General features: G+C 42.1%; 1 protein-coding gene across 1 annotated transcript in view; it reads left to right on the forward strand.

Moving 5' to 3' along the window:
- The first annotated feature begins 9591 nt into the window (after positions 1-9591).
- LOC109873277 (histone-lysine N-methyltransferase, H3 lysine-36 and H4 lysine-20 specific) overlaps positions 9592-22174 on the forward strand; it is a 37878-nt gene continuing 25295 nt past the window's right edge. The window contains exons 1-12 of the mRNA XM_031807627.1: positions 9592-9693; positions 13491-14317; positions 16271-16412; positions 16636-16808; positions 16925-19133; positions 19364-19476; positions 19564-19819; positions 20006-20094; positions 20222-20267; positions 20491-20693; positions 20893-21030; positions 21194-21317. Of these exons, the coding sequence (XP_031663487.1) occupies positions 13508-14317; positions 16271-16412; positions 16636-16808; positions 16925-19133; positions 19364-19476; positions 19564-19819; positions 20006-20094; positions 20222-20267; positions 20491-20693; positions 20893-21030; positions 21194-21317 (4303 nt within the window). The 5' untranslated portion in view covers positions 9592-9693; positions 13491-13507. The remainder of the gene's footprint in view (positions 9694-13490; positions 14318-16270; positions 16413-16635; positions 16809-16924; positions 19134-19363; positions 19477-19563; positions 19820-20005; positions 20095-20221; positions 20268-20490; positions 20694-20892; positions 21031-21193; positions 21318-22174) is intronic.

Consider the following 22174-nt stretch of genomic DNA (forward strand, 5'->3'; position numbering starts at 1 on the left):
TATGTTCCTTTCACTCATCATGTTCTCTATGAATTCACCATGATGCAATCAAATCAGTCCCCAAATCCCAGTTTACATGAAACTATCTTTGTAAATCAAGGACTCTCTCTCTATACTCTCTGTGTGGGAGATGGGTAGAATAATAGGGCAATAAAGAGAGAGAGAGCGAGAGTATAGAGAGAGAGTAGAAAGAGAGAGAGAGGGAGAGAGAGAGAGAGAGCGATAGAGAAAGATAGAGAGCGTGATAGAAACAGAATGGGATAGAGAGATAGACAGAGAGAAAGAGGAGAGAGCTGTCACAGGCAAGGACAGCTGACAGCTGAGATCGGGGAGGTGAAAGGTCGAGGGTGGAAGCAGCGGGGGAGTGGAGTGGAATTTAAAACAACAGGAAGAGTATTCCACATACTGAGTTCCGGGAGGGAGAGGGGGATAGCGTGGGCCTCCGGAAACTCTCCTTTGTGAGATAGGGACAGAGACGGCTAAAACTTAATCAGCAAGCGACCTCACACACACCCCCCCCCCACCCTCCCCACACACATACAGTTGGGAGAACAAGTATTTGATACACTGCCGATTTTGCAGGGTTTCCCACTTTGAAAGCATGTAGAGGTCTGTAATTTTTATCATACGTACACTTCAACTTTGAGAGACGGAATCTAAAACAAAAATCCAGAAAATGACATTGTTTGATTATTAAGTAATTAATTAGCATTTTATTGCATGACATACGTATTTGATCACCTACCAACCAGTAAGAATTCCAGCTCTCACAGACCTGTTAGTTTTTCTTTAAGAAGCCCTCCTGTTCTCCACTCATTACCTGTATTAACTGCACTTGTTTGAACTCGTTACCGGTATAAAGGACCTGTCCACACACTCAATCAAACATACTCCAACCGCTCCACAATGGCCAAGGCCAGAGAGCTGTGTAAGGACATCAGGGATAAAATTGTACACCTGCACAAGGCTGGGATGGGCTACAGGACAATAGGCAAGCAGCTTGGTGAGAAGGCAACAACTGTTGGCGCAATTATTAGAAAATGGAAGAAGTTCAAGACGACGGTCAATCACCCTCGGTCTGGGGCTCCATGCAAGATCTCACCTCGTGGGGCATCAATGATCATGAGGAAGGTAAGGGATCAGCCCAGAACTACACGGCAAGATCTGGTCAATGACCTGAAGAGAGCTGGAACCACAGTCTCAAAGAAAACCATTAGTAACACACTATGCTGTCATGGATTTAAATCCTGCAGCACACTCAAGGTCCCCCTGCTCAAGCCAGCGCATGTCCAGGACCGTCTGAAGTTTGCCAATGACCATCTGGATGATCGAGAGGAGGAATGGGAGAAGGTCATGTGGTCTGATGAGACAAAAATAGAGCTTTTTGGTCTAAACTCCACTCGCAGTGTTTGGAGGAAGAAGAAGGATGAGTACAACCCCAAGAACACCATCCCAACCGTGAAGCGGTTCTTCTCATTCTTTGGGGGTGCTTTTCTGCAAAGGGGACAGGACGACTGCACCGTATTGAGGGGAGGATGGATTTATTTTTTTTATTTTATTTCACCTTTATTTAACCAGGTAGGCTAGTTGAGAACAAGTTCTCATTTGCAACTGCGACCTGGCCAAGATAAAGCATAGCAGTGTGAGCATACAACAAAGAGTTACACATGGAGTAAACAATTAACAAGTCAATAACACAGTAGAAAACAAAGGGGGGGTCTATATACAATGTGTGCAAAAGGCATGAGGAGGTAGGCAAATAATTACAATTTTGCAGATTAACACTGGAGTGATAAAAGATCAGATGGTCATGTACAGGTAGAGATATTGGTGTGCAGAAGAGCAGAAAAGTAAATAAATAAAAACAGTATGGGGATGAGGTAGGTGAAAAGGGTGGGCTATTTACCAATAGACTATGTACAGCTGCAGCGATCGGTTAGCTGCTCAGATAGCTGATGTTTGAAGTTGGTGAGGGAGATAAAAGTCTCCAACTTCAGCGATTTTTGCAATTCGTTCCAGTCACAGGCAGCAGAGTACTGGAACGAAAGGCGGCCAAATGAGGTGTTGGCTTTAGGGATGATCAGTGAGATACACCTGCTGGAGCACGTGCTACGGATGGGTGTTGCCATCGTGACCAGTGAGCTGAGATAAGGCGGAGCTTTACCTAGCATAGACTTGTAGATGACCTGGAGCCAGTGGGTCTGGCGACGAATATGTAGCGAGGGCCAGCCGACTAGAGCATACAAGTTGCAGTGGTGGGTGGTATAAGGTGCTTTAGTGACAAAACGGATGGCACTGTGATAGACTGCATCCAGTTTGCTGAGTAGAGTGTTGGAAGCCATTTTGTAGATGACATCGCCGAAGTCGAGGATCGGTAGGATAGTCAGTTTTACTAGGGTAAGCTTGGCGGCTTGAGTGAAGGAGGCTTTGTTGCGGAATAGAAAGCCGACTCTTGATTTGATTTTCGATTGGAGATGTTTGATATGAGTCTGGAAGGAGAGTTTGCAGTCTAGCCAGACACCTAGGTACTTATAGACTTCCACATATTCTAGGTCGGAACCATCCAGGGTGGTGATGCTAGTCGGGCATGCAGGTGCAGGCAGCGACCGGTTGAAAAGCATGCATTTGGTTTTACTAGCGTTTAAGAGCAGTTGGAGGCCACGGAAGGAGTGTTGTATGGCATTGAAGCTTGTTTGGAGGTTAGATAGCACAGTGTCCAAAGACGGGCCGAAGGTATATAGAATGGTGTCGTCTGCGTAGAGGTGGATCAGGGAATCGCCCGCAGCAAGAGCAACATCATTGATATACACAGAGAAAAGAGTCGGCCCGAGAATTGAACCCTGTGGCACCCCCATAGAGACTGCCAGAGGACCGGACAGCATGCCCTCCGATTTGACACACTGAACTCTGTCTGCAAAGTAATTGGTGAACCAGGCAAGGCAGTCATCCCGAAAAACCGAGGCTACTGAGTCTGCCGATAAGAATATGGTGATTGACAGAGTCGAAAGCCTTGGCAAGGTCGATGAAGACGGCTGCACAGTACTGTCTTTTATCGATGGCGGTTATGATGTCGTTTAGTACCTTGAGTGTGGCTGAGGTGCACCCATGACCGGCTCGGAAACCAGATTGCACAGCGGAGAAGGTACGGTGGGATTCGAGATGGTCAGTGACCTGTTTGTTGACTTGGCTTTCGAAGACCTTAGATAGGCAGGGCAGGATGGATATAGGTCTGTAACAGTTTGGGTCCAGGGTGTCTCCCCCTTTGAAGAGGGGGATGACTGCGGCAGCTTTCCAATCCTTGGGGATCTCAGACGAGATGAAAGAGAGGTTGAACAGGCTGGTAATAGGGGTTGCGACAATGGTGGCAGATAGTTTCAGAAATAGAGGGTCCAGATTGTCAAGCCCAGCTGATTTGTACGGGTCCAGGTTTTGCAGCTCTTTCAGAACATCTGCTATCTGGATTTGGGTAAAGGAGAACCTGGAGAGGCTTGGGCGAGGAGCTGCGGGGGGGGCGGAGCTGTTGGCCGAGGTGGGGCCATGTATCGCGAGATCTTGGCCAACAACCTCCTTCCCTCAGTAAGAGCATTGAAGATGGGTCGTGGCTGAGTCTTCCAGCATGACAACGACCCGAAACACACAGCCAGGGCAACTAAGGAGTGGTTCCGTAAGAAGCATCTCAAGGTCCTGGAGTGACCTAGCCAGTCTCCAGACCTGAACCGGTGCCTGCTATTCGGTGCCTAATGATGGAAAGTTTAAACTCTCAGATATTGTCCTGTTGGAAATTATGTTTCTGTCATTTGTGAATTGAGGAATTCAATGGGGCCTTATTCAAACAATTCCTGATGTGAGATCTATAATTTCCTTTTCTAATCAATCTACATGTAAAATACATATGTATTCCATATTCTTTTCATTTGTTACAATGTTAAATTGCATTATTACACATAAGACATAACACAGGTGCTACACATATCTGGATTCAATATGGTGACCAAATGAAAGTAATATATTGAAAATATTTATGTATTTGCAATAATTAAACCAAGTAAGTAATTGAGAACACATTCTCTTGTACAATAACAACCTGAAATATATATTTTTAACTAACTTCTTGAGAGATGTCTGTGTTGTTACATAAACATATTTATGTATTATTTTTAATAGCAAAAGTGTAGAACTTTAAAGTGAAGATCATCCATATTTGCCAATGAGATCAAGTCAATGTGTAGCTAGATAGGTTTGAAATAATTCATGTTCATTTAATTAATGTTTCATCATCATGTTGTGTCCCTCATATCACTGGACCAGTATAAGCGACATGCAACAGATGGAACATTGTCCTCCGCCTTTACCATGATTACTGAATTGTTGGGTTTGGAGTTTGTAAGTAAGGCATTTCACTGTACTTGTCCATGTGACATGAAAAACACGAAATATGTGCTGCCCCTTGGTGGTAGAATCATGTCACCACAGGTTTATTTCAAAGCAAAAAAATTCTAAACTCAGCTCTCTCACTGTCAACTGCATTTATTTTCTGCAAACTCAACATGTGCAAATATTTGTATGTACATAATAAGATTCAACAACTGAGACATAAACTGAGCAAGTTCCACAGACATGTGACTAACAGAAATGGAGTAATGTGTCCCTGAACAAAGGGACAAAAGTAACAGTCAGTATCTGGTGTGGCCACCAGCTGCATTAAGTACTGCAGTGCATCTCCTCATGAACTGCACCAGATCTGCCAGTTCTTTCTGTGAGATGTTACCCCACTCTTCCACCAAGGCACCTGTAAGTTCCCGGACATTTCTGGCGGGAATGGCCCTAGCCCTCACCCTCCTCATCCAACAGGTCCCAGACGTGCTCAATGGGATTGAGATCCAGGCTCTTCGATAGGCGATGGCAGAACACTGACATTCCTGTCTTGCAGGAAATCATGCACAGAACGAGCAATATGGCTGGTGACATTGTCATGTTGGAGGGTCATGTCAGGATGAGCCTGCAGGAAGGGTACCACATGAGGGAGGAGGATGTCTTCCCTGTAATACACAACATTAAGATGGCCTACAGCGACAACAAGCTTAGTCCAATGATGCTGTGACACATCGCCCCAGACCATGACGGACCCTCCACCTCCAAATCAATCCCGTTCCAGAGTACAGGCCTCAGTGTAACACTCATTCCTTCTACGATAAACGCGAATCCGACCATCACCCCTGGTGAGACAAAACCGTGACTCCGTATTGAGGGGAGGATGGATGGGGCCATGGATGGGGCCATGTATCGCGAGATCTTGGCCAACAACCTCCTTCCCTCAGAAAGAGCATTGAAGATGGGTCGTGGCTGGGTCTTCCAGCATGACAACGACCCGAAACAAACAGCCAGGGCAACTAAGGAGTGGCTCCGTAAGAAGCATCTCAAGGTCCTAGGGTGGCCTAGCCAGTCTCCAGACCTGAACCCAATAGAAAATCTTTGGAGGGAGCTGAAAGTCCGTATTGCCCAGCGACAGCCCCGAAACCTGAAGGATCTGGAGAAGGTCTGTATGGAGAAGTGGGACAAAATCCCTGCTGCAGTGTGTGCAAACCTGGTCAAGAACTACAGGAAACCTTTAATCTCTGTAATTGCAAACAAAGGTTTCTTTACCAAATATTAAGTTCTGATTTTCTGATGTATCAAATACTTATGTCATGCAATAAAATGCAAATTAATTACTTAAAAATCACACAATGTGATTTACTTATCAGAACAAATACTTGTTCTCCCCACTGTATGAACATACAAAAACACAAATAAGCATACACACACATACATAATTATGCATACACGCCTACACACACCCAATTATCACAAAGGTTAATGCTATAGCTGCTATTCAGTGCCTAATGATGGAAACTTTAAACTCTCAGATATTGTCCTGTTGGAAATTATGTTTCTGTCATTTGTGAATTGAGGAATTCAATGGGGCCTTATTCAAACAATTCCTGATGTAAAATCTATAATTTCCTTTTCTAATCAATCTACATGTAAAATACATATGTATTCCATATTCTTTTCATTTGTTACAATGTTAAATTGCATTATTACACATAAGACATAACACAGGTGCTACACATATCTGGATTCAATATGGTGAGACAAAACCGTGACTCGTCAGTGAAGAGCACTTTTTGCCAGTCCTGTCTGGTCCACCGACAGTGGGTTTGTGCCCATAGGCAACGTTGTTGCCGGTGATGTCTGGTGAGGACCTGCCTTACAACAGGCCTACAAGCCCTCAGTCCAGCCTCTCTCAGCCTATTGTGGACAGTCTGAGCACTGATGGAGGGATTGTGCGAGATTGTCCTTGTGTAACTCGGGCAGTTGTTGTTGCCATCCTGTACCTGTCCCGCAGGTGTGATGTTCGGATGTACTGATCCTGTGCAGGTGTTGTTACACATGGTCTGCCACTGCGAGGACGATCAGCTGTCCGTCCTGTCTCGCTATCTTAGGTGTCTCATAGTACGGACATTGCAATTCATTGCCCTGGACACATGTGCAATCCTCATGACTCCTTGCAGCATGCCTAAGGCACGTTTACACAGATGAGCAGGGACCCTGGGCATCTTTCTTTTGGTGTTTTTCAGAGTAGGTAGAAAGGCCTATTTAGTGTCCTAATTTTTCATAACTGTGACCTTAATTGCCTACAGTCTGTAAGCTGTTAGTGTCTTAACGACCATTCCACAGGTGCATGTTCATTAATTGTTCATGGTTCATTGAACAAGCATGGAAAACAGTGTTTAAACCCTTTCCAATGAAGATTTTTATGAGTTATCTTTGAAAGACAGGGTCCTGAAAAAGGGATGCTTCTTTTTTTTGCTGAGTTTAGTTGGCCTATGTATTGTATTGCATTTTATTTAAATGTTTTCAGTGAAGGCCCAAGATTCAACATACTTCTGCTGTAGGTCAATGTTAATGGTTAATCAGGAAATTATATTTTAAATGTCTAAACATTTACCATTACTGTACCTCTAATTATCTTTACATGCATTATGCTAATGTAATAATATCATATTGAATGCTTTTGTTTTTACTGAACAAAGCCATATCTATTCATCCCTTGTAGAACCTATTACAGCATACTGAAACAATAAAAGTCGCTTTGGGTGGCAGAGGTCAAGCTTATATGTGACCACTAGGTGGAGTAAGGAGTGAGTTGTGCAGTGGCGCCTGTTGGCAGCAGGCCCGGTAGAGTCGTCTGTACAGCCAGAGAAGAAGAGGCGAAGCGAGATGTTTCACTGCCCAAAATCTCCACCGAAAATAAGCACACGAAGTGATGAATTTTTGTATGGAGGTCAATGAGAGAGTCTTTCTATGCCTGCTACGAGAGTGTCGAATTTTGTCAACAAAAAATGTAATTGCTAATTTGCTAAGAGGCTTATTGGATCAAATAGGAGTTTCGTAATGGTTAGGTTGTTACAAATGCCCGATATAAGTGGATGCACGTGGCATTTCGGCAAATTTGAAAAAATTACTTTACATCAGAGGTGTGCTTGTTTTCATAGAGATAGATAGAGGACTCATCATGCATATGACCGATTTTAGCATGGATATTGCCAATAAGCATGGTTACATGCACACAAAAATATGATTATGGTCGATAGTCAGATTACTATAATAGTTTAAAATGTTTACATGCTTTGCAATAAGAACAATTTCCCTAATAATCGTGTTTACATGGACCAGAGGAAGCTGGTGGAAAGGGCTATAGGACAGGCTCATTGTAATGGCTGGAATGGAATCGATAGAACGGTATCAAACACATCAAACATATGGAAATCAAGTTTGACTCCGTTCCATTAATACATTCCAGTCATTACAATGAGCCTGTCCACATATAGCTCTGCCAACAACCTCTTCTGATGGACACCTCTGAAATCAGGCTACGTGAGGCTATTTGTTAATGCAGAAAATTGGCAATCAAAAATAAGCGTTCTACCACAGTGACTATGTTATTTTTGTGAAACATATTTGATTCTGAGTTTTAATTTACTTTATTATTAAACAAAATATTTAACTAGTCAAGTCAGTCAAGAACAAATTCTTATTTTCAATGACAGCCTACCCCAGACGATGCTGGGCCAGTTGTGCGCCGACCTTTGGGACTCCAAATCACGGCCAGATGTAATACAGCCTGGATTTGAACCAGGGACTGTAGTGACACCTCTTGCACTGAGATGCAGTGCCTTAGACCGCTGCACAACTTGGGAGCTTGGACATGTAAAGTTTGTATGTGAAAACTATTTGTAAGGCGCATACTTACTCATGCATAAGAGCGAGGCTTGCGCTACTGGTGCTGGCACATGTGCAGATTAAATACACAGCTGGGATAAGATTAAACTGTTTATATTTCCTAATCATTCAAAGGTTTGCTCAGAAAACCTGATGTTTTTATCGGTGTATGCTTACTTCAATTTTGACCTTACACCGATTAAGATAAGCAGAGTAGGGTGTTTACATTACTATTTCTATATTCGGCCTACTGCCATAATTAGTTTAATATTGAATCATTAGTGTGCATGTAAATATACTAATTGAGGGCTTCCACCATTTTAAAGTAGTCAACTGACTGGGGATTCCTATGAGTTGGGCCATTGAATAATAATAAGAAAATTGACTACTTTAAAATGGAGATAGCCTCAATGGCGCTGCCCATTCAGTCACATACACTATAATGGCACAGATAGAAAGATGAGTCCTCTATCTATCTCTATGGCCTTTTCACACGTATCTGCCCTCTCATTGGCTAGAATGTTCCCACCTGATCTCGCCTCCTCCCACCTGCATTCCATCTTTGAGAACATGCATTTTCATTGTCAGAGCGGTGACTTGACTATCTTGACCATATAATAGACCATCTTTACTACAGCTACAAAGTCATAGTTATGGCAAAATCCCGCCCATTTCTATAATTTATCTTTCTTAAAATCGGATTTTAAACCTAACCATTACCTTTACCCAAACCGTAACCACACTGCTAACGTTATGCATAATCCTAGCCTTAAATGAAGACCAAAAACACGTTTTTGTTTTCATGAATTTTTCATGATATAGCCCATTTTGATTTTGAGGCTGTGTTAACTAGTGACAACCGAATGAACGTCTGGGACATTTGGCCGCCACACTTGAATTAAATTATTTTTTTGTGACCTGAATTATATGCCATACAAACGCCATACAAGTACAGTATACCAGTTCTTCTAGAGTCGGTTTATTTTTTGGGGTGCACAGAGATAGGTTTTATTTGTCAATGTAGTTGAAATCGTATTATAATAGTGTCATTTACTGTAAACACGTTCTAGAGAGAAAATATAGTGCTTTCTATGTAACCAACATAAAGTGCAAACACGTTTTTTAAATTATCTTATCTAACGATGAATTCCCTTGGATGTTTAAATATTTAATACTTTGAGTTGTAGGGCTTTCTTAGGCCCTCTTGATTCTAACATCTTTAATAAGTGGGTGTAGCCATGTTCAGCTGCATATCCTCTGAGCCAATTGGCTCCTGTCTCATACATAATGCTGCATGTGGGGGTGGGGTGGGGGGGATAGCGGGCAGCCTAGTTCCTGTTCCCAGGGCCGCGGGAAACAGCCGCCCTCCCTCCACCCTTCTTCCCTCCTCTCTCTCTGGCTTCCAACAACAGAGCCTGGCGCGAGCCTGTGAGTATACCAACCAGGGCTTTAACTCACTGCTGCATCCACCGCACAAAAAGACAAAGAAGATAATGCAATGCATCGTGATCATTTTGATTTGATTTCAACACACAAAAACATGTTACGGTAGTTTGGTGGTTCTGCCCTCTTCCTTCCCCACCTGAATAAGTGTCTGCTTGAGGAACACTGTATGGTATTATGCTCCAATGGCTTTGCTGAAGCACTCATTCTTATTCAGGAGAAAGAAAGGTTGTTTTGTTCAAAGACACTAGTAGCAATGTGATAGATGAGATGACAGAAATAGATACTGTCACTCCTCTGAGACATCTCATTTATTAGTAATAAGGACAGTTTCTGTTTTTTTGCCAGATGAGTCATAACTCATAAGCAGGTTGGTTTGATTTGATTTGAAGGTGATGGTGGGTAGGGAGGGGTGTGGCATCTTCATTGAGGTAACAGTGTTACAGTGGATTTGAAGGGTTGACTGTCACTATCCTCAGAGCACAAAACCCAAATTAACCAGTAAATACTATAAAACATTATAATTTGCTGTTACACAATTAAAGTCACACAATCATGAAGTTGTATTATGTATAATCAATGCATCATGACTTAGTTGTTAAGTTTCCAGGGTTAGTGGCTTAGTTTACAAGGTTTTTTGTATTCACTACCAATAACTGTAGGGTTAGAGGTCATGTAGGGTTAGATCTGATTGACCCACTGACCTCAAATTATCAATGGGCCAATTACAGTTTTCTATACTTTTAGTAGTGTATTGAACAGATAATTAAACTTTAAGTAAACATTCAATCATAAGGGCTACATAACACTTGTAAAAATACATGATATATATCATTTAATGTCATGACAACGTCAATTAGCTAAGCCAGTTGGGTCATTTTAAACCTAGCCAATTAGCTGATCATGGCATATGCCATCATAAATCATAAGCTGACTACTGTTTATAACAAATGGCAGTGTTATAACAGTGTTATAGGCCTAACAGTGTAATGTAGCCCTTTTAACAGAGACTTCATTTAAGTAAAGTGTTACCAAATAAAGTATGAGTATGAAGACTGACAAATGACTGAAATACATTATAGTCATGTCATGGACAGAGCCGTTAACATAAGTGACAATATTGAGCTGTCAGTAAGTAGACTAATGGACAGTGACAGACTTTATAATGGGTTTGTCAATCACTCTGCCACAAGAAGACATGATGGAGACTTGTGTACAGGTAAGATACTCCTAAGGGTCCACATTGTAGGGGTGAATAGTGAAAACACTGCTTGGGTAAAGATGGAGGAGCACAGGTCTATAAACCAGGCATGACAGGTAAGCATGTTGTGTAAAAGGAGATAAGAATAGAGTGGTACATATAGCTGAGTATTGTGCAACTGCAGTGCTGATGTCTCTAACCACCATTGTTTTTCTGTTCTGACTGACTGCCGACATTACGAACTGCACAGACACAGCACAGCATTGAGGAACACACTTCACATACTGTATAGCAAGATGATGATTCAACAGTTTACTTCAGCTCGCTTTCTTGACGGATATGTAAATAGAGATGCTTTAAATCATGTTATGGTATTTTTCTCTTTACAAATCTGTCTAAAAACGAAAGAAAGATTGGTTTATTAGGGCTTGGAGACGCATGAATGTGTTTGATCTGTCGGGGCGCTGTTTTGACTGTGTTTGCGGTGCACTGCAGGCCCTCTCCCACCAGGCTCATGCGAGCGAGGCTGAGCAGGCAGCGCAGTTCTTCCGTAGGCTTCAGTTTTTCCACTCGACGAAAAATATCGCATATTCATCTTATAGAGAGTGTGAAGATATATGTCGCCTTTTCGAAATACAGAACTGTTATTTGATTAACAGCTTTGCATATTTGATGGTTGTGTATTTATCTAGGACGACCGCCCAATAGATGTGTACTTTCAGAGGGTTATTATTGGACAGCACACTGCGTATCCACGGTCTCTACCATTGTATAATTTCATTTGCAACAAGCAAATAAGCCAATACGTGATTAAAACCATATTTTGATGTTCAGGGCAAGATGGATTCACTATGGAAATGAGCATTATGGCACACTGTCCCCCTACACACACCAGTTACATTTTGCCCGTCGTGAGTCTTCCGTAACCTGTCATATTATAGCATATACACTAAATAGCTTTGACTAAATATTATTGTGGAATGTAGTTTCTTCGAAGGTGTGTAATTAATGCAGCTTTGCATTGAGGCTTTGGAATGTTTTGGATGGATTGGAAACGTGTGCGTAATTGCGGTTACATTTTGTGCGCTTTGATGTGAACTTTATGTCGAGCATATTTTAACACTTTGTGGCCTGTTTTTTGTGAACAGACTCCATTTTGAAGGACCCGGTGAGCAGAGGAAATAAGGCTTTGCAACTCGTCTAAAGGAAAGGAAGCCATCTGTTTTCCGGGTATAGCCATATTAGAATGCATCTACAAGAAGACATAATCCTTTAATTTATAAAGCGCATGAGGTTTCCATTTGGGGTATGATATTATGCCATTGTTGGCATTGTTGGCACAAGTTGATAAATGTGAATGGCAGTAATTAGAAATTAATGTGATCATTTATCGAAGATTGGACCAGTAGAGAGGAATATGTGCGTCTTTCTTCCATCCCACATATCTTTAGGATTTTTGGTGGCTCTCAAAGCCTCAGAAATACTTCATGCTGGGGGTTGGGAGGTAGTGACGATTGGTCCGCTCTCACAGACAGACACGGGCAGTCAGGGGCTGCAAGGGGCAGGTCGACAGCTAGGAAATAGTAATCATTTATTAGAATATGCATTGAATATGAGGTAACATGGAATTAGAAACTTATAGCACACTATGATATGTCGCTGTAAAGGGGTGGTTCTCTCAGTAAGTGAAATGCATGCATATATTTATCTTTTGAAGGGGCCGCCGGTGGAGTAACAGCTATCGCAAGTAGAGACAGTGTATGTCCACAGGATCCTGGCCTAGTATTGCTGCTACTGGGATTCTCCTTATCCGCTTTCACAAAATTGGAAAACAGCACATTTAATTATATAAATTAAAGGGTTGACAGTTGTTTTTGCGGTGACGGACATTTCAATGGTAAGATTATTGCGGTATATCATTGACATCCGCTTTTATTGTTTACACATTCCGTGATTGTGTATGTACAGTAGACATCGGTCGATGTTAAGTCTGTACGAATGTGTGGCTGTGTGAACTTGTGTGTCCATACTGTATTGTAGCGTGCCAGCTATGCACTATCTCTGGTGCCTCGTGAGCCATGGCACACAGAGTTGATGCACAGGCGGCAGGCGCTGTCAAAAGCGGTCCATTTTATTCATGGGCATTCGCGATTTCTACATCAGCCTTTTGAAATCAATTTAACCCTTCGTTGACGCTGGACAGCGTGTCATTACAGTTATGCTGGTCTAATTTTAATATGACCGTTGGCCTTCCAAACGTGCAGTAGGTTGCCACGATTCCACGTTCTTGGCGGGATCGAGGGGTGGAATGATGACAATATTGTGGCTGCCTGATACCTATTTTCATTCTTCATCTTTTTTTTTGAGGTGGGGCAAGATAACTATGTCACACTTTAATAGATAATGAAGCTCAGTAATAATAACTTTGTATCATATTTTTTTTGCCATGCTCTTTGATAGCTTACAATAAATAGACTATAATTATAGACAACAAAATGTATGTGATCAATAATTGAAAATCCATCCAATTAAAGTTGCTATCACTTTTTTAAACCTATTTCTGTTTTACTTTTATGTTTAGGGTGGAGACATGGCAGCATGAGTCAGCCCTATGAACTGTCCATCAAAGATGCTCAGGCCTGCTGCTCTGACCCAACATTGACCTCTGCCCCCAATGACCCTGTCTCCTCCTGCTCAAAGCACCATAACCGCAATTCAAGACTAGACCCTCTACGTGCCATGCAGCTGTCCACCGCCCCTACCCTGAAATCTACATCCACCTATGGGTTCATCAAGGACCTATCCTCCTCCTACAGCCCTCTGAGAAGGCTACAGCACCTGACCACCATGGTCAGCCACCCGGACCTGGTCCTACCTGGAGTCGGGGAAAGGGCCTCCCAGGGCTCCAGGGAAGACTTGCATACCCGGAATGCTGTTGGGAAAACTGACATCGGCAATTCCTTGGTCCTCACAGCTACCCAGCCAGGCAGCAGAGACACAGACAATAGTAAGACTAATCATAGTGTGGAGAAGAAGAGTGACTGTTGCTTCTCTGACCCACCCAGTCCAGCTTTCTCACTGGATAGCAACAGCCCCTTTGCAAATGGCTACCTGCACTTTGAGTCCACTTTGTTTGATGATGAGAATGATGATGATAATGCAGAGGATGATGAGGATATGGCGTTGCCTCTGACAGACAAAGAGAGAAAAGTTGGAAAGTCACCTGAACCTCTTCCTGGACTTTTAAACTTGAAGGTTAAAAATGTACCAGAGCCAGGGCTGTCTGTGGGTAAAGACTTGCAGTCCCCTGGTGTCCCCCCATTTACAGCACATGATGGGTCAGACGAGGACTGGGGGAGTGACTGTAAGCCTCTCTCTCTTGGGAATAGCCCCTCTGGGCCTGCAATGGCAAGTCCTACTACTGAGCTTTTACATAACATGGCTATTCACAGCAACATCATATAGCACCAAACAGCCCCCATATTTAAATCCTGTAACATGTCACAGTTCTGGCCTGGTTACTTCCTTGTCAGTCCAGATCACCTGTTTTACTGTGCAACATAAATTGTCAAGCTTATGGGATTTGATTATATGTGAAATGTTAATGAAGATAGTGAGAGGCCTAAATTCTGGTTAATTAGCCAGAAAGGTCAAGCAAGATCACTTCCTCTATAATCGATAAGCTCCTCATACTATAGCTGGAGAGGATCCATGTCATTCAGTTGCTGTTTGGCTCAGTATACGCCAGCATCTCATGGTAAATTATAGTCAATAGTTCTACCTTTTGCAATCAATAAAAGATGTGCACAGAGAAATGTCATTAGTCAGTCCATATCCAGAGCTTTGTTCATGTTTGCATGATCAGTTGATACAAGGTTAGTGGGATTCCTCGCAAAACTAGAACAAAAAATGAGCATGATTTTGGGGATTTCACAAAATGTTATCCATAGAAGGGTTCTTTAGAGGAAGGATTCTTGACATATATTTGACATTTGTATCTAAAAGCATAGGCCCAGGCCTCATTTTCAGACCCCTTAATGTTTCATCTGTAGGTGCTACAAAGCAAAAAATTGTATCATATGAAGCTTTACGGCTTGCTCTGTAATATGAGTAGTATTTTCATTTCAAGAAAAAATATATTACATTAATTTCTGAATATTGAAACATATAAACATGAATATTGAAAATGAACCATATTTGATTTGGCACATTTAAAAATATATATATTGTTGAACATAATATATTCTATGGGCATATCAAAGTTCTAGAGAGGAATCTCTGCTAGTTTTAAAGTTATGGCCCATTTTATAAAGAGAAATTGGCATAGTAGGCAATGTAACCACAGCCCTCCTTGTATCGTTGCACATCCTGCAATTCATGAGCAGAGGGCGAATATTTTAAATCCATTTTCACATTCACTGTGTTGGTAATGCTTACAAATTGGATCATAACTAAAAGTAGCAGAGATCCCACTCTGGAACCTTCCAAGCCTGTAGAGTTTATTATGTTCAACAATATATTTTTAGATTTGTTTGCCAAATCAAAAGTTTTATATTTTCAAAATTCATAAATGAATGTAAGAACATTGTTATTTAAATCAAAATACTACTCATATTACAGAGAATGGGGTAAAGCTTCATATGACACCATACATCTGGGTAAGGCCAAAATGTCATAAATATTACAACATATATTCATTATGTCTCAATTATGTTTTAAGATACAAATATAAAATATACTGTATGTCAACAATCCTTCCTCCAAAGAACTCTCCTATTGATTTAATTGAGTGAAAATCCCCCAAATCATGGTCGGTTTTATTCTGTATAGTTTCGTGAGGAATCACTCGTTAGTAAAGTTGACTGACATCTAGGCCAGAGAGTGTGTACAGAGCTGATATATGCATTTAGAGTGTTTAAAGAAAGTTTCTTAAACATTTTAAAAGATAGTTGATTATGTAACATTGGTTTGCACTATGTTGTATCTGGTAAAAATTAGAATAGAGTTGCAAGGATTTAACTTTTCCTATTGACGCCGGCTCTCTCATGCGCCAGCAATTTGAGACTGGGGACGAGGTTAAACTTTACCTTACCTAATTTACCTCAATACCAACCAGATTGGTTGTAGATGTTAAATGACTGTGTTCCTGGCCACTCGGCAACGTATAGTCTTGGAAAATATTGGAATGCTTGTATGTGTTTGAAGATAAAGATTTTGACCAAATTTTTACAGGCATATTTGCATATGTGAAAGAGCGTGTACATTCTGATATAGTAATGTAATACATAACATGAATTGTAAACCTTTTGAAACATGACTTGACGTAATTTAAATATTGTCTTATTTGGTGTCTGTCAACAGATGGGCAGCCCAAAGAAGAAGTCCTTACCACCTGTAAAGTTTTTAAAAGGTGAAGTTATATGGGCAAAGTTCAACCGAAGACCCTGGTGGCCTTGTGAGGTGACTGTTGACCCACTACAGGGAACCTATCACAAAATGAAAGGTAGGACCTGGTCCTGGATATTATAAGCCGTTGTTTGGTTTGAGTTGATCTTGTTGAACAGATTTGCACTACCATGGAAGTCTTGTGTTTAGCAATCCACTTGTCATATCTTGTTCTTGCAAAATATATGTTCTATCTGTGATAAAGGTTAAATTAATAGAAAATCTACAAACACTAATACCTAGTGGCCTTGGTCCTTTGCTCCTGTGTGATGATGTTGCAGAGCACAGTGACAGGCCTTGTCGGCTGTACCACATCAGGACCTTTGGGCTGCCTGTGGAACTGGCCTGGGTCACAGGGAAAGCTATACACACATTTCATGGAGGCTTTGAGTTCGAACAGCTTCCCTTGCTGCGCAGGAGAGGAAGGCAAAGGGACGAAGACTACAAATACATTGTAAATATGTGGCACAGCCTTTGCATATGTTGGACAATAATGAATCATGTTTTACCTGAATGTACCTAAAAATACAAACATTTGTGATTACAGAAAAGCTTTATTTGCATTCATAGATACCCAAGAGGTTTAATGCATCTTGGAAAACCAGTGTGGCTGAAGCAGAATCTGCCCTCCCAGAGCGACCCAAAATGGATGTCTCTATACCTGACTCCATAAATACAACCCTCTATGATGGGTCCACATCAGAAAAAGAGAGCAAGGCCCTTCCAACACACCCTTCCAATCCATCCAACTGTATACCCCTTGCACCAAGCAACTTAACAAACGGATCTCTGTCACCTCACAGTAAACATTCTCCAACAAAAGTAAGCACTTCCAAGAAGCCTCAAAGCAAGAAGAAGCCAAGTAAAGCATTTAAAGCTAAAAATGAGTGCTTGAACACCAAAACAACATTTGACAGCACTGACAAGCCAGAGGGGGACATAAAAGAATGTCCGTATTCAGACCTTGACTCTATCCCCAATATTTTGTGTCCTAAAGCACTTGAGCGTCAATCCAAGCATGCTCAGACTCAGCCCTCAGTTCCATTAGTAAAAGAGGTGAAGAAACAGCCAGAAGGACACAGTCGCCTGTGGTTCAGCAAACCAGGAAAAGACAGGCGTCTCAACACTACCACCTCCTTATCTAACCACAGTGCCTTCAGCAAGGGTCCCTGCAAGAAAAAGACTCAAACTGCAGCTACTGTCAACAGAAAGACTCAAGCGTCTAGTGCGGCCATCAAGGGATGCTCTATTGATCAGTTGAAGACTCCAGTGTCCAGCGTAATAGTAAAAGAACACCCTGCTGATCAGTTGAAGACTCCAGTGTCCAGCGTAATAGTAAAAGAACACCCTGCTGATCAGTTGAAGACTCCAGTGTCCAGCATAATAGTAAAAGAACACCCTGCTGATCAGTTGAAGACTCCAGTGTCCAGTGTAATAGTAAAAGAACACCCTGATGATCAGTTGAAGACTCCAGTGTCCAATGCAACATTCAAAGATATTACTGGTGATCAGTCGAAGACTCCAGGCTATAGTGTAACAGTCAAAGAACGTCCTGTTGATCAATTGAAGCCTCCAGTCTCAAGTGTGCCCAAGCCTCCTGATGAGTCGAAGGCCCTGGGCAAGCAGCCTGCACATCTGCCTGCTAGCAACCGCCTGATGACCAGAGCTCTTAAAGCTATGGAGTTAGCAGTGCGGAAACAGAATCTGTTCTCCAGTCCAAAGCCTGGCTGTTTCCTTCCTATCAACAAGACAGAGGAGGAGGTGTCATCTTCCACAAACACTCCTTCTGATAAACCAGAGACCAAAACAGACTGTTATACAGAGGAAAAACCTTTAAAGGTTGACAACGATAATCAGATCACTGGTTTACCAAATTGGTCCTCCTCAAAGTTCACCAGGTCAAAGGACTTTGAAGCAGAGGTTAAGACTGAAGATGAGGGGTTCTTGATATCCCAGATGCCTGTGGACTTTATACCTCTGACATCTGGGAAGGCAAAGAAAAATAACTGTGTGTCTGACATGTCGTCCTGTTCCTCGCCATGCTTCTCTCCCATGGACGCCTTCAAAGACATTAAAGAGTTATCTTTCAAGTCCCTGGAATCAAGTGAGGGTGATGGGAAACCTGTGTCTTTTAAACCAGACACTAACTACAAGTTCAGTACTTTCCTCATGCTGCTGAAGGACATGCACGATACCAGGGAGAAAGATGGAACTCCCTTGGAGCTGGAAATCGGACCACCTAGTGCTCATGTAAAAGAGGAGCCTTCCATGATTCCACCCTTACTGGGAGAGGAGTCACTCGGTCAAGGCCCGTGTCTCGGTAAAAGTAAACAAGGCAAGAGCAAAACCAAGGCCAAGCTCAAACCCAAGTCTTCTCTGAAGGTAGAAATGCCACAACTTGAAGGCAGCACAAACCAGGTCATGAAAAGGCTATCCAAAAACAGAGGCTCATCTGAGACTAAAAAGAAACCGAATGGAAAAGTGCCTTTTGGTAAGAGGTCTCCTGGACCTGGCTACCTTGGGATGGAAGCCTTGCACCACCTTCCGAGCAATTCTTGGGAGAAGTTTGACCAGGATTTAGAGACATTAGGGGGGGTGGGGGAGGGCTGCAGTAGGCTAACGAATGAGAGACTACAGAACATGGTGCCTTTGGAGCAGGGTGGTGCAGAACCATCAGTGTCCTTTCAGCCAAAGATAGTGTTGGGCCAGCAGACTATCGCCGCCACAATTTCTGCAAACACTACACAAAGTACTGGGGAAGGCCAGGAGGCTCCCACAGGTAAAGCATTTTTGTTATTTCCTTGGCTTTATTGAATGGTATCCTAAAGGAGAGAATTACTGATCAATGCATTAACTTTGCTTCTGAAGTCATACCATAATGAAAATATCAACAGCTATGAAGTAAAAGTGTCCGATGCAGGGCCATGAACTTCTGTAGATCATGACATTTAATGATTTAACATGTGTGGTGTATACTAGTCATACCTTTTGCACATTTATCCTCCACAGCACATAAACGAATTCGAAAACCAAGCAAAAGACTCATAGAATGGACAGAAGAGTACAGTCAGATAATCTGCGCAAGGAAGAAACAGAAAAAGCCCCTCCAGCCTTTGGGAAAGGTAGCTCACTCAAACATATTACATCTCTTGGATTTTCAGGATTTTGTATTATGATCCCAGCTCTATACCCTCTTCATGTTATTCCAGGTGGCACATTCCAACAGCAACAAACCAGATCCCCTACCATCAGGGAAAACCACACATGACCACGCCCTTCTGAACCCACTTCCTGAAATACAAACTCTGCCCCCAGACGAACCATCCAAGACCCCCACTGGACAAGCCCCTCCCCCACTAGAGAATACTCCCCCTCAGCATGCACCTATCCTGTCCATAGATACTCTAACCCCACCTCCTGAAGGAGACTCTTCGCTGCTGAGTGACGGTCTGACAAAGAATGTTGGTGAGAAACTATTTATATATAAAATGTATACTTTGGTTGGATTGCAAACAATTACAAAATGTTTTCACAGTGCAGTGTGCCGTGAAACCAAGTAATTGCTGTTATTATTACATTACTCCTCTGTAGTAGTAGTCATTATCCCAGATGTGTGTAAAGGTCCATAGTAACACTGTTGTCTTGTGGCAGGTGACGTTCCTTACTTGGAAACAATCCGTAAGAGACAGAGGAAACCAACACCGAAGATTATGGAGACTGCCACAATTCCAAAGAAGAGGGTATGGAGGTGTTAGGGAATGGTCGTGCTTTGTTCAATAAGGACTTTTTTTTGTATCTGATGGTTCCATTTATCTTCAAAGCAATGAAGGCCTTAAAACGGGTTGACTGGTTAATTATCTATTACAGGTCAAGTCCCTGAAGACCATCTTATCAAGTCATCCTCTTCCTTCAGGTCAGTCTACACAGGAAGGATCTCCCTCAAACTGCACATATTACACACTTTTTAAGAGTCTTTCTCACTTTTGAGTAAGATGAGTATGGAAATAGCATCAATACATTTAAGACTATACACTGTTTATCACAATTCTTTGTCATACTGCTGTCATTTACTTAATGATTGTCAATTCAAAGGGCTGATTGGTCTTGGGGTCAAAGTTGACTGTTTTTGTTCCCAGGCTCTGGACAACTCTTTTCTAAATCAAAGATCAAGCAACCTACCACAGCTACCCCTGCACCCTCCACATTTACACCCTGCACCCCTGCACCCTGCCCCCTGACCCAGAGCAGCCTGGAGAAGGGGCCAGACTGTGACGTCACCAAGCCCCCCAGTGAGGAAACTGATCTTCATGACGATGGGAGGGATACCCTAGACCCAGAGGTCAGACAATAGGTCAAATCTCAAGCTCTATTTTATGGTCCATGTTTGACCCAATAATAACATAGAAAGTACATGGTAAAATAGACATTACTCAATAATAATCTAATAATGAAAATACAAATGTAAAAAATGTTTCTACATGGAATCGTGTTACAGTGTTTGAACTCTCCTGCTGATTTTCCTCTTCTTTGCTCCTCAGGGTTTTACATCCAGTTTGGATGACAGCTTTTCATCCATGAGGGAGGAGTCTTCACTGTGCGATGGCCCACTCTCCCCCAATAAGAAGATCATAGGGGACAGAGGGGGCGCTGCCTCATTGAAAGAGAATGTGTGTCAGGTGAGTAGGCCTCGCATCACCAATGTAGGAGTGGTTACCTTGTGTTGTTTTAATGTGCAATATGTGATTATGGACTGACTGCACTTGCTCTTTACTCATTGTTTCAGATAGTTGTGTAAATGTTGTTGTCATGTTGTCTAAATGTTTCTGGACTGTATGGTAGGTGTGTGAGAAGACTGGGGAGCTGCTGCTATGTGAGGGCCAGTGTTGTGGGGCCTTCCACCTCCAGTGTATCGGCCTCACAGACCCTCCTATAGGGAAGTTCGTCTGCCAGGAGTGCAAGTCTGGTGGGTCAAGCACATATTCTGTAAAAACACAACCACTCATTAACCAGGTTTCCATCCAACCTTTTTATGGGAGTAAAGTACATGTCGGATATAAAATGTCATTACAGGTCTGATGGAAACAGAAAAATGTTCAGTTAAATGTTCAAATGTTGACAAAACAAAATGCGGCAAAAAAGGTGGGAATGTTTTGTGTCTGTAAAATTATTTATGTGAGAAATGTCAGTGGAAACGCTTTTAATGCACAAGTATTGATATAATAACCATCTCATTGAAGTAAACCTGGAGTCACGCGATGACATGTTGGACTTAAACTTCACAGGGAGATGAGGTGCAAGGTGATGATCTTGATGCTCCTTTACAATAATTATTGATGGTCTTATTCTGGTGACATGATCATCGATGCTTGGCTGCCATTTGACAAATAAAAATAATCTTGCTCTTTTGTCCATAATAATCTCATCATGTAGGCTATACGTGCGTAGAGTTGAAAATGCGATGGAAATCCATTTGAACTTGTATTTGTTATTCGGTACATGGGAATTTAACCGCAGAAGCTATTTTTATGTGCACTACGTCATCACACACAACCTTTGATCAGCAACAAGTCAATTTGATGGAAACACATCTCTACTGGGAAAATGCGCATATTGTTTTTATGCGGATTTTAGAATATTTGTATGAAAATCTCTCGCCAATTCAATGGAAGCCACTTCAATGGAAGTGTCATGTTTTTAAGCCCCATTCCTGCTCAGACAAAATTATGGAAAGACTATTATTAGTTGCACATAGAGTTATAAGTGTTCTCTCTGATTGTTTCACACGCTATTTTGCTGACTCTCCCCTGTCATCCTAGCATC

Source organism: Oncorhynchus kisutch, linkage group LG28 (genome assembly GCF_002021735.2).
Source record: "Oncorhynchus kisutch isolate 150728-3 linkage group LG28, Okis_V2, whole genome shotgun sequence".
Classification (NCBI taxonomy): Eukaryota; Metazoa; Chordata; class Actinopteri; order Salmoniformes; family Salmonidae; genus Oncorhynchus; species Oncorhynchus kisutch.